This window comes from Rana temporaria, chromosome 5 (genome assembly GCF_905171775.1).
Source record: "Rana temporaria chromosome 5, aRanTem1.1, whole genome shotgun sequence".
In the NCBI taxonomy this organism is placed as follows: Eukaryota; Metazoa; Chordata; class Amphibia; order Anura; family Ranidae; genus Rana; species Rana temporaria.
Genome location: NC_053493.1, coordinates 24299834 through 24313657, shown reverse-complemented (window position 1 = coordinate 24313657; position 13824 = coordinate 24299834). Strand labels below are relative to the sequence as shown.

Below are 13824 nucleotides of genomic sequence, written 5' to 3'. Positions count from 1 at the left end.
CCGCCACCGCCGCCGTATATCGCAAAGCCGCTGCCGCGTTAATCACTGTGCGGGGAACATTAGAGTCAGCTTTCGTTTGAAGAGCTGTTTTCCCCGCCGCACATAGACACTCCCCCTTGCTCGGGATTGGACGGATCTGTCCAATCGCGAGCAAGGGGGAGTGTCTCTATACACAGCGCGGCAGGGAAAACAGCTTATTCAAACGAAAGCTGACTGTAATGTTCCCCGCGCGGTGATTAACGCGGCGGCGGCATCATTTAGGTACGGGGGACATGGCTGCATGTGGGGGGACATGGCTGGATATGTGGGGGACATGGCTGCAATATGTTTGGGACATGGCTGCGTATATGGGGGACATGGCTGCGTATATGGGGGACATGGCTGCAATATGTTTGGGGACATGGCTGCATATGTGGGGGACATGGCTGCATATGTGGGGGACATGGCTGCATATGGGGGGATATGGCTGCATATGTGGGGGGACATGGCTGCATATGTGGGGGGACATGGCTGCATATGTGGGGGACATGGCTGCATATGTGGGGGACATGGCTGCATATGGGGGGATATGGCTGCATTTGTGGGGGGACATGGCTGCATTTGGGGACACATTTAAAAAAAAGTATCGGTATTCGGTATCGGCGAGTACATACAAAAAAGTATCGGTACTTGTACTCGGTCCTAAAAAAGTGGTATCGGGACAACCCTAATACACACACACACACACATAGCCAGATTCAGGAAGAGTTACGCCGGCGTATCAGTAGATACGCCGTCGTAACTCTGAATCTGCGCCGTCGTATATTTAAGTGTATTCTCAAATTGAGATACACTTAAATCTAGCTGATACGACCCCCGGCGCCGTCGTATCTTAAGCTGTCTATTTACGCCGGCCGCTAGGGGCGTGTACGCTGATTTACGCCTAGAATGCGTAAATCAGCGAGATACGCCTATTCACGAACATACGCTTGCCCGTCGCAGTAAAGATACAGGCCCAGATTCTCGTAGATCGGGCGTATCTATACGGCGGCGTAACGTATGTCATTTACGTTACGCCGCCGCAAGTTTTTAATGCAAGTGCTTTATTCACAAAGCACTTGCATGTAAAGTTGCGGCGGCGTAGCGTAAATCACGCGGCGTAAGGCCGCGTAATTCAAATTCGGCGGGTAGGGGGCGTGTTTCATTTAAATGAAGCGCGTCCCCGCGCCGAACAAACTGCGCATGCGCCGTCCGTAATAGAAATCCCAGGGTGCATTGCTCCAAATGACGTCGCAAGGACGTCATTGTTTTCAAAGTGAACGTAAATGGCGTCCAGCCCCATTCACGGACGACTTACGCAAACGACGTAACTTTTCAAATTTCGACGCGGGAACGACGGCCATACTTAACATTGGTTGCGCCTCATATAGCAGGGGCAACTTTACGCCGGGACAAGCCGAACGTAAACGTCGTAACTTTACTGCGTCTGCCGCGCGTACGTTCGGGAATTTGCGTATCTAGCTAATTTGCATACTCGACAGGGAAAACGACGGAGGCGACACCTAGCGGACAAAAAAAAAATTGCATTTAAGATCCGACGGCGTAGAAGCCTTACGCCTGTCAGATCTAATGGTTATCTATGCGTAACTGATTCTAAGAATCAGTCGCATAGATACGACGGCCCAGATTAGGACTTACGACAGCGTACATGGCGTTGCGCCGTCGTAAGCCCCTTGAGAATCTGGGCCACGCTGTTTATGTGAGGTGTTTTCAGGCCTAAAGATATTCCACCAAAAAGCTGGCGCAGCCAATGTTAAGTATGGACGTCGGAACCGCGTCGAATTTTTAAATTTTTACGTCGTTTGCATAAGTCGTTCGTAAATGGGGCTGGGCGTAATTTACGTAGAAACCAATAAGTCTTTGCGGCGTGATTTGGGATATGTCCACGGACGGCGCATGTGCCAGTTCGTTCAAAACGTCAATCACGTCGGGTCACGGTTCATTAGCATAAAATACGCCCACCTCTTCACAATTTGAATTAGGCGCGCTTAGGCCGGCACATTTACGCTACGCCGCCGTAACTTAGGACGCAAGTGCTTTGTGAATACAGCACTTGCCTCTCTAACTTACTAGCGGCATAGCGTATATGAGATACGCTACGCCTGCCTAACGTTAGGCACATCTACGTGAATCCAGCTAATACAGTATACATACACACAGAATACACATACACACACTGAAAAGGTACTGTAGAGGCGGGGCAGATATAATCTGTGTTTTTTTTTTTAAATCCCAAGATTTTTACATACTGCCCCTGGTTATACTGAGGCTGGCAACCCTGATGGGGCCCCCTAGTGGCATGGTGCCCTCGGGCAGTGCCCGAGTGCCTAAATGGTCACTCCGCCCCTGTACGGGATGTGTAGAGGTTAGGGAGCATGGGGCATCAGATAGTGGAAAACTAACTGTAACAAAGCCCCGCCTCCTCCTCGTCCATGATAGACGGAACACTGATAACAATGCTGGGAAACTGAATCAGTGTTCCGTCTATCATGGACGAGGAGAAAGCGGGGCTTTGTTACAGTGGACTGCCATCGACTGCAGTTGCATGACACAGCAGGAGATCAAATTGTACATGAGGCTGCAAATGGGCACAGTGAGGCTGCATATGGGCACAGTGAGGGCACAGTGAAGCTGCAAATGGGCCCAGTGAGGCTGCAAATGGGCCCACTGAGGCTGCAAATGGGCACAGTAAAGCTGCAGATGGGCACAGTGAGGCAGCAGATGGGCACAGTGAGGCAGCAGATGGGCACAGTTTAGGCCAATACGTATTCTTCTACATATTTTTGGTAAAAAAAAATTGCAATAAATGTATATTGTGTATATTGATTGGTTTGGCAAAAGTTATAGCGTCTGCAAAATAGGGGATAGCTTTATGGCATTTTTATTATTAATAAAAAAAAATTTACGTGGCGGCGAGCTGCGAAATTTTTATCGTGACTGCGACAGTGTGGCGGACAGATCGGACACGCTATTTTGGGACCATTCACATTTATACAGTGATCAGTGCTATAAAAATGCACTGTTACTGTATAAATGTGACTGGCAGTGAAGGGGTTAACCAGTAGGGTGGCGGAGAAGGGGGTTTAAGTGTGTCTTAGGGAGTGATTCTAACAGTTAGGGGGCGTGGCTTACTGTGACACGTCACTGATCACTGCTCCCGATGAGAATGAGCAGACGATCAGTGCATTGTGTCACTAGGCAGAACAGGGAGATGCCTTGTTTACACCGTGACCTGATCGCGGGACACCGGTGGACATCGAGTCTGCGGGTCCCATGGGAACAGTCACAGAGACCGCGGCGGCATGCTTGCGCAACGCTAGGGGGCAGGTTCAAAGAAACGTGTATATATACGTTGCTTTGGCTGCCCGTTCCATTCTGCCGACATAAATGTGTGTGAGGCAGTCGGCAAGCGGTTAAAGCAAAACTGGACTTTCAGGGGGTGTGTGCTGAACCTCTACAGGGAGACCACTGCTTCCACTTAGAGAGCAAGGGCTAGATTCAGAAAGATCTGCCTATCTTTAGGCGGGCGTAGCGTATCTCATACACTACGCCGCCGTAACCTAGAGCAGCAGGTCCTGTATTCAGAAAGAACTTGCGCTCTCAGTTACGGCGGCGTAGTGTAAATGGGCCGGCGTAAGCCCACCTAATTCAAATTGTCCAGGCAGTGGGCGTGTTGTATTAAAATGAGCCTTGACCCCACGTAATTGACGTTCCTAATGAACGGCGCATGCGCCGTCCGTGAACGTATCCCAGTGCGCATGCTCGAAATCACGTTGCAAATAGTCAATGCTTTCGACGTGAACGTAACTTACGCACAGCCCTATTCGCGTACAACTTACGCAAGCGACGGAAAATTAGACGCTGTCCCGACGTCCATACTTAACATTGGCTACGCCTCATATAGCAGGGGTAACTTTACGCCAGAAAATGGCTAACGTAAACGACGTAAAAAAAATCCGCCGGGTGCACGTACGTTTCTGAATCGGCGTATCTAGCTCATTTGCATATTCTACGCGGAAATCAACGGAAGCGCCACCTGGCGGCCAGCGTAAATATGCACCCTAAGATACGACGGCGTAGGAGACTTACGCCGGCCGTATCTTAGCAACATTTAAGCGTATCTCAATTTGAGCATACGCTTAAAGATACAACGGCGCGGATTCGGACTTACGACGGCGCATCTACTGATACGCCCGTCGTAAGTCTTTCTGAATCTAGCCCCAAATGTGCTTTTCTGCAGCATTCTGATTGGGTTTTCTGTTACAGGCTAAAGTAAATTTAAACTGAAAGTTAGTTTGGGCGATAGGGAAAGATCATTCGAATGCCACTCAAATTCATCCAAATGCACCCACCGTGACTGTTACATCGGGAAGTCTCCACCAGTCGGCTGTTCTGATCGTAGCACGCCATGGCCTGGTAGCGGTACCCTTGTCCACACTCCTTGATGTCTCCTTGTACTTTCATTCCCAGAAGAACCTCCACTTTTCCCTCTGGTAGAATACAGTCCGACCAATTCCCCACCGGCTGAGCATTGTACTTATCACAGGGGCAGAACTGGGTCTCCATCAGTGGATACAGCTGGGGGTTCTTACACTTGTCCTTTTTCTTACTCTTTCCTGCATAGAAAAAAAAATAATAATAATAATAATAATAATAATAAAAGGTCTATTGCTGCTTTTTTTTTTTAAGGACGACATAAATGTACCTTTAATTTAACCCTACAAGTCAAAATAATAAGGTCACTTAAAGTGGATGTAAACCCATGTCACAATGTAGAGTAAAAGATTTCTTATCATCTGTGCCCAGTCTTGCCACACAGAGTTAATCCAGCTCCGAGCAATCCTCTTTTACTGTTCAGTGAAATAAAACAGACTTACAGTAGACATGTGCACTGCCAAAAAAATCGTTTTTTCCGTTTATGTTATTTTCGTTTTTTTTGTTTTTTTTTTCGGAAATTCGGGAAAATCAAAAAAAAATTTTTGGTTTTTGTTTCATTCGTTTTTTTTATTTTTCGGAAATTTGGAAATTCAGAAAAATAGAAAAAAAATGTTTCCGTTTTATTCGTTTTTTTGCTTTTTTCGTAAATTTCGTAAAATATCGTAAATTTTCGAAATTGTGGAATTTTCGAAATTGTGGAATTTTAGAATTTTAGAAATTCCGAAATCCCGAATTTATTCGGGAAATTCGAAAATTCGGAATTCGGAAATTCGGAATTCCGAATTTTCGGATTTCCGAAAAAGCAAAAAACAAATAAAACGAAAAAAACGAAATTTCCCAAAAAAAAAATGAAACGAAAATGAAAACATTTTTCTTTCGGAAATTCCAAAAATTCGGAAAATTTCGGAAGATTCGGAATTGAAAAAATTCGGAAGTATGAAAACGTTTTCATTCGAAAATTCGGGATTTCGGAATTTCTAAAATTCGAAAATTCCACAATTTCGAAAATTCTGATTTTTCGAAAATTCGAAAATTCCAAAATGAAAAATTCCAAAATTCGAAATTTCGAAAATGAAAAATTCCAAAATGAAAAATTTTAAATTTCGAAAATTCCAAAATGAAAAATGAAAAATTTGAAATTTCGAAAATTCTGGATTTTTTAAATAAAAAAATTCCAAAAATCCGAAATTCGGAAATACGAAAATTCGTAAATTTAAAAATTCGGAAATACGAAAATTCGGAAATAAAAAATTCGGAAATTCAAAATTTCAGAAGTCCGAAAATTCAGAAATTGAAAAATTCGGAAATACGAAAATTCGGAAATTTGGAAAGTCCGAAAATTCGGAAATAAAAAAATTGTGAAAACGAAAATTCGAAATTAACGAATTTCCGAATTTTCGTTAAAAAACTAATTAGAAACTAAACGAATTGCACATGTCTAACTAACAGAGAAAAACCTTAGTCCGTTCCGCCCCCTTGCTGTGAGTGACAGGTTATTTACATATCTCATGCACTAGCTTGGAAACAGGCATTATTTTTTAATTCTCACCCCCACTACTTTTCTGTCATGTGGTTACTTTTCTGGATTTTGATTGGGTGTTAGTGATCATAGCAGAATTCAGTGTAACTAATACATAGGACAAAATGCATGTTGACAAGGGGAGTGTAGAGGTGGGCGGGGAGTCTACTGACATCACAACTCCACCCACCGAGCTCCAGACAACAGACCCACCCACAGAATCTGCAGTTTTTTAGTTCTTATAACAGACAGAGGGAAGACATTTGATGGGTAAGGATACATGCAGGAGGCATCTATATCCTTATAGATCAGCACTATGGCAGTAGTTTAGAAAGGATGAGAGTGGGTTTACATCCACTTTAACTTCCCTCCCCCCTACAGTGTATACACACATTTCCCCGCCTATGCAACTCTGTACATCCCTTGGGAACGGGTATAGAATGCCCTTTGTAAACCCTAAAATAACGTCTTAAAGCTTACACAGGGTTTTGAACCCTTTCCACACCTCCCAAAGGACAGTGCGTGGCTAGTAATGAAGAACCAGTGCTGTAATAAGTTCATCCATAGCCTTCCAAGCAGACGCGGTAATGAAGAAAAGTGGGTACATACTGCTGCGGGTTGGTGGATAAGTGACCAGTTTTCTTTCCCTGCATCAGCAATGGACGTTAGTCACTTTAATTTCATCTGCCGCCACTTTTTAAAGTGAGGGAACATATTGCCTGGATGGTTGTTGGGTCGGAATGGCAGTTTGGACACCAAGGCCCGGATTCACGTAGAAGCGCGTATCTTTGTGCGGGCATAACGTATCCTATTTACATTACGCCTCCGCAACTTTGACAGGCAAGTGCCGTATTCTCAAACCAAAGTTGCGGGGGCGTAGCCCAAATAGGCCAGCGTAAGCCGGCCTAATTCAAATGTGGAAGATGTGGGCGTGTGTTATGTTAATTTAATGTGACCCCACATAAATGACGCTTTTTACGAACGGCGCATGCGGCGTCCGTGAAAGTATCCCAGTGCGCATGCTCCAAATTAACCCGCAAGAAGCCAATGCTATCGATGTGAACGTAAATGACACCCAGCCCTATTCGCGAACGACTTATGCAAACAACGTAAAACGTGAAAAATTTTACGCTGTTCCGACGTCCATACTTAACATTGGTACGCCTCATCTACGCCTCATATAGCAGGGGTAACTTTACGCCGGGAAAAGCGGCGTATCTGTAATGCGACGGCCGGGCATGCGTTTGTGAATTGGCCTATCTAGCTGATTTACATATTTCTAGGCGTAAATCAGCGTACACGCCCCTAGCGGCCAGCGTAAATATGCAGTTAAGATACGACGGCGTAGGAGACTTACGCTGGTCGTATCTTATACAAATTCTGGCGTATCTGATTCTTTGAATCAGGCGCCAAGATACGATGGCTCAGACTCAGAGATACGACTGCGTATCTGGAGATATGCCGGCGTAACTCGTACGAGAATCTGGGCCCAAGTATCTCACAAGTGTTTTAAGAGTCAAAATGTATGCCATTAGTTTCCAAGAACCTCATAAAGTCAGCAGCATATTATGTCATTTATGGGGTTTTTTAAAATCCCCTATAGCACCCTCCTAATTAGGTGCTAGGCTGTCCGGTAATCTCTGTCTGCTCCTCTTTAATCAGTGGATATGGGCTGATTAGGGTCCCACAGGTTGTACACTCAAATGCTTCTCCCTGCTTTCTGAAAAGACCCAGAACATAGGAGCGGAACAAGCTGAGTAGGCAGTTTGAATACTTATGAGGTCCCAGCCAATCCCTAAGGGGCGTGCTCAGAAGGTGGCTGGAGAGAACATAAATAGGCTGGAGCTCCGACAATCAAGGTCCTTGTCCAGTAGGAAAAAAACCAACCTGGAGGGCTGCTGTGCCCCAGGTCCTCCCAGGCAATCCTCACCTCCACCAAGTCCCAGAAAGGCCCTTGGTGAAGGGCAGACCCGAGAGCAGGAGCTGGGAGAATGCTGTTTGTTAACTCCCCCCTCCCCCCGTTGCACTAAGACTGAGGTTCACCCAGCCTGGAATATTGCTTTGGTGCCCCAGCGCTGTCCATTTCCCAAGAGCTGTTGCAAAGGGACTTTTCAAGAAGTAGCTGGCAAGAGAGGGGGTCATCTTACTACTATTCAACATTTTCGGAGTATGCCACAGCTTCCAAGTATGCCCCAACCAAGGTTACATTGCAATAAATTCCGAAAAAGAAACCCCCTAGACCAGTGGTCATCAACCCTGTCCTCAGGACCCACTAAAGCCCCGTATAGACGACCAAATATGTCTGCTGAAACTGGTCTGTGGGCCAGTTTCAGCAGACATGTTCGGTCGTGTGTAGGCCCGAGCGTGCAGGATTCCAGCAAACATTTGACCGCCGGGCCTTTTCCCAGCGGACAAATATTCCTGGACTTGTTTTAAAACAGTCCGCTGGAATCCTGCCCGCTCGGACATGTATGGTCGTCTGTACAGACCTACCGTACATGTCCGAGCGCCCGCCATCCCTCGCATGCGTCGAATGACTTTGATGCATGCGTGGAAGCATTTAACTGGCAGGCCCGCCCACGTCGCCGCGTCATTGTCGCGGCGACACCGCGTCATTGTCGCGGCGACACCGCGTCATCGACGCGGCGACACCGCGGACACGCCCCGCGTATTGTTTACGCGCGGCTTTCTGTACGATGGTTAGTACAGCCATCGTACAGAAACCCCCGGGCAGACATGTACGGTGAAAACGGTCCGGCGGACCGGTTTCATCGTACATGTTTGGTGGTGTGTACACGGCCTAACAGGCCAGGTTTGCAAGATAACTGAAATACATCACAGGTGATATCATTTGCTGCTTAGTGATTGCAGCATTCTAGTCTGCTCTCCAAGGTAATACATAAAACCTGGCCTGTTAGTGGGCCCTGAGGACAGGGATGATGAGCACCGCCCTAGACTACTCATTCAGCCAGAAGTGTGGATGCTACTGTGTGCCTGGCTGCTCTTATGCCGCGTACACACCATCACTTTATGTGATGAAAAAAAATGACGTTTTTAAAAACGTCACTTTAATTGACTGTGTGTGGGGGAAAACGTTGTTTTATGTCTTGTAAAAAACGACCAAAAAAAATTGAAGCATGCTTCAATTTTATGTGTCGTTTTTCAAAAGTGCACTTTTTACTTCACAGAAATTGACCGTGTGTAGCAAAAAACGTCGTTTTCTAAGACGTTTTTTTCATCCACGCATGCCCAGAAGCTACTTATGAAGCAAGCTTCAATGGTAAAACGTGGTGGAACGTAACCTCACTTTGCAAGATCATTGTAAGAAAACGATGGTGTGTAGGCAACTTCGTCTTTGAAAATTGAAGTTTCAAAAACGTCATTTTTTACTTCACAGAAAGTGTCGTTTTTTTTCATCACATAAAGTGATGGTGTGTACGCGGTATTAGACTGTGGGAAAAGTGGACCTGGGACAAGATAGAGTTACCAGACAGAACCTGTACCTGTCTGCGCTACAACCCCAAAGACACAGTAAAGTCTTCCTAAAACACATAGGGCTAGATTCAGCAAGAATCTACGCCGGCGTATCTATAGATACGCTGCGTAAATTCTAAGCTGCGCCGGTGTATCTTCTTTCTGTATTCAGAAAGCAAGATACGCCGAAATTAGGCTAAGATCCGACTGGCGTAAGTCTCTAACACCGTCGTATCTTAGTTGCATATTTACGCTGGCCGCTAGGTGGCGCATCCGTCGATTCCAGCGTAGAATATGCAAATGAGCTGGATACGCCGATTCAGAAACGTACGTGCGCCTGGCGGATTTTTTTACGTCGTTTGCGTAAGGCTTTTTCCGGCGTAACATTACTCCTGCTATATGAGGCATAGCCAATGTTAAGTATGGACGTCGTTCCCGCGTCAAATTTTGAACATTTTACGTCGTTTGCGTAAGTCGTTCGCGAATAGGGCTTTGCGTAAATTACGTTCACGTCTAAAGCATTGACTATTTGCGACGTGATTAGGAGCATGCGCACTGGGATACGTTCACGGACGGCGCATGCGGCGTTCGTTAGAGACGTCGTTTACGTGGGGTCATGTTTTATTTACATAAAACACGCCCACCTCTTCTAAATTTGAATTTGGAGCGCCTACGGCGAGAGATTTACGCTACGCCGCCGTAATTTAGGGCTCAGGTTCTTTGTGAATCCAGCCCCAGCCTCACTAAGTTACGGCGGCGTAGCGTATCTCGGATACACTACGCCCGCGCAAACTTACGGCGGGCTTTATGAATCTAGCCCAAAGTGTTTCTTGTCTCACTTCCATCACAGATCCCAAAAAATAAGGGGTTTCTTCAGTAAGCAGAACCATGCAAGGATTTCCTTTATGCCCCTGTAGCCAAATGTACATGAAGGACACAGACAGCAATAATAACCTCAAAAAAAGTCTAAGCATTTGTTAGCCTGGAGTTCTGCTTTAAGAAGAGCATCACTCCTTGCAAAATCTGTTAATAGAACACATTTCCATGATGATCAGCATACCGAGAAGAGCGCGTTTCCTAGTCCTAACCGCGCCACAATCTCCATTACACGAAGAGAACTTGGACCAGCTGGTAAATTGGCAGTCATCTTGGCACGGTATTTGGCAAGGCTGAGTTAAGGTCGGGAGAGGACCCGCATGCTTGAGGCACTCCGTGATTTCTGCCTGAACACCATCTTGTCGGCGGCACGTTATAGCTGCAAGCAAGAAAAATCACAAAGAAATGAACCGACTGAATTTGTATTGGAGATGCAATAACAAGCTGTCAGTTATAATAAACATCAACCAGGTAAATCAAGCATTGCTTCAGGCATTAGGAGAAGAGATAAGAGCGGCGTTTTCTCATGTTGGCCAACTCTGATCACTCTACGGCCCTCTTCATGTATGCAAGTTTTTGGAGCAGTTAAAGGGGTTGTAAAGGTAAATGTTTTTTCACCTTAATGCATCCTATGGCTGGACGAATTGATAGAAGCACAGCCATTGGCTGGCGCTGCTGTCAATCACAGCGGATGACGCGGCGCGCCGGGGGGCGGGCCGAGTGATACAGTCGGCGGCTATGCCCGCCGCTGTATCACGGGAGCGCGCTCGCAAAAGCTTTTCACCATGCAAGCTCGCTCGCATGAAGGTGGAAAGCTTTTGCGAGGAGGAGCCGAGACAGCCGCCGGGGGACCCCAGAAGACTGGATTCGGGGACACTCTGTGCAAAACGAGCCGCACAGTGGAGGTAAGTATAACATGTTTGTTATTTAAAAAAAAAAAAAAGTTTGCCTTTAGTGTTGCTTTAAGTGCCTGTGAATCTGCATGCAATATATGAAATCTGCTGGCTTTAGTGCAACAAGAGATGTTAGTCTTCATCAAGCCATAACACAGGTCCCTTGTGCATTCTGTCATGATTCTATTAACATTGACTGCTCAAGCCCTGAAGAAGGGGGACTCTTTCCACCCAAAACTTTCATGCATCCAACAAGTTTCAGGTGTAAAGATTCCCCCTTCTTCAGGGCTTGAGCAGTCAATGTTAATTCAGCATTGGGGCCCAAAGGTAGAGAGGGGACTCCCAACCTATAGGCACCCCTGTAGTAAACCCCACTCAGCAGCAATTCAAAAAAGACTTCCCCAGGCCACATTTGCTCAGCTGGGGGTAGAAAGTGGCCTATTAAATGACTTTGGGGTGCAGCATAGTAATCTGCAGTGCCACGTTTCCTGACAATGAACTTAAAGTCCTGACCTGCCCTGGCAGATAGATATAGAGGAGGCTGGAACTTTATGTAGCACCCTCTACCATAGGTAGGTGTTAGAGGTGAGGATTTGTGTGGTAGCTGCCAGGCAGGTAAATTAAGGCAGGTCTATGCTGCATGCTAGGCCTGTTTGTATTTGATCTGGAGCAGGGAGTGTTTAGTGTAGCAGTGGATGTGACCACCTGTGCTTCAGTTTTGGGGCGCATCCCCTGCTTACAGGGAGAATGTTCTGGGGCAGGGCTGAAGCTGGAGTGACAGGAAGCTCATGTGAGGAGCCTTGACCAATCCCCAATTGGAATTAGCAGGGGGCGGGCCTCCTTCATAAGCTCAGGTCCAGTGTACTGGAGGGGAGTTGTCAGCTGGTCGAAGTGAAGAATGGAGTGTTAGATCACAACAGGAGGCCCATCCCCATCTGGGGGGTTGCGTGCCTCAGTGGAAGAGCCCGGGAGCTAGGAGGGAGCCTCATCCTTATATTGTCATGGAAGAGGTGTCCTGGAACAGAGGGGCTAAAACTCCACTTTTGCACACTGAGAATTTCGTTTTTGGAATCAATTAAAAAATATGAAAGACAGTTGAAGTAGCCTACAGTGAAAATGAGAAAGAGCAATTCCCGCGTTCTATTTCCTGGTTCCTGGCGCTAAATAGAAGACACAGACACTTGGCAGCAATCAACGCTCGCCAATTAATCATGTAATGGATATTCACATTGCCAAATAAAAAACACAAACACGCTTCATGACCGCGTTCTTAACACATAACCAGTTCCGTCAAAACAGATTACGCTGAATTGGCAGACGATACAATTTCTAATTAATATCATCGTGTTTGTCGACATTTTAATAAACATTTACAAGCGGTAAGTCTTTTTGTTTTTTTTCAAATGTAATTACATCCTGTAAGTCTATATAAAATAATTGTGCTGTAATATAAAGTGTTATGTGGCTCTGCAGAGCTGATGGACAAACTTCCACCATCCTCGATCGCCATGTCCACACGTAATGTGACAAAGAGCAGTAAAGACCAGCGCCCCCTAGTGCTACAGGAGGGAGCACCGTCCTGTTTACTTGGGCTGCACATGCGCAATGCATACTTTCTCCTGTCTTATATGATGGGCTCAGCAACTGCAAAGAGTACATACACTGCACATCTGCGTCCTAAAGGAAAAGGGCGGCACTCTTTCCCGTGTCACTAGGGGGCGCTGGTCACAACTATTATTTAGTTTTAAAAAAATGTAGCAGAATACATATTGGCCTAAATTGATGCAGAAATTACACTTTTAAAATGTTTGTATGTATTATAGCAGAAAGTAAAAAATATTGGCCTAGATTCACACAGAGCGGCGCAAGTGTGGGCGGGTGTAGCGTATCGTATTTACGCTACGCCGCCGCAACTTAGAGAGGCAAGTGCTGTATTCACAAAGCACTTGCGTCCTAAGTTACGGCAGCGTAGCGTAAATGTGCCAGCGTAAGCGCGCGTAATTCAAATTGTGAAGAGGTGGGAGTGTTTTATGCTAATGAATCGTGACCCGACGTAATTGACGTTTTAAACGAACGGCGCATGCGCCGTCCGTGGATGTACCCCAGTGTGCATGCGTCGGATAGAATGCCTAAGATACGTCGAACACTGCCTACGACGTGAACGTAACTTACGCACAGCCCTATTCGCGCACGACTTACGTAAACGACGTAAAAAGATATGCCTGTTTCGACGTCCATACCTTGCATGGGCTGCGCCACCTATCTTTACGCCGGCGTATGTCTTACGTAAACGGTGTAACTAATTGCGACGAGCGTACGTACGTTCTTGAATCGCCGTATTTTTCTCATTTGCATGTTTGAATAGCTAATCAATGGGAGCGGCACTATGCGCCCAGCCTAAATTAAGCGCCCACGCTACGCCAGCGTAGGCAAGTTACGTTGGCGGGTTTAAGCCTGTTTTAGGCGTATCTTAGTTTGTGGGTCTGGCACACAGATACGATGGCGCACATTTGCACTTACGTCGGCGTAACTTGATATACGTCGGCGTAAGTGCTTTGTGAATCTGGGCCATTGTGTTTTTATTTT

At 46.2% G+C, this 13824-nt stretch overlaps 1 protein-coding gene across 1 annotated transcript in view; it reads right to left on the bottom strand.

The window, feature by feature from the left end:
- THSD7A (thrombospondin type 1 domain containing 7A) overlaps positions 1-13824 on the bottom strand; it is a 395672-nt gene that overhangs the window by 82699 nt on the left and 299149 nt on the right. Inside the window, exons 13-14 of the mRNA XM_040352268.1 lie at positions 10530-10724; positions 4392-4655 (exon numbers count right to left, since the gene is read on the bottom strand). Coding sequence (XP_040208202.1) covers positions 4392-4655; positions 10530-10724 — 459 coding nt within the window. The remainder of the gene's footprint in view (positions 1-4391; positions 4656-10529; positions 10725-13824) is intronic.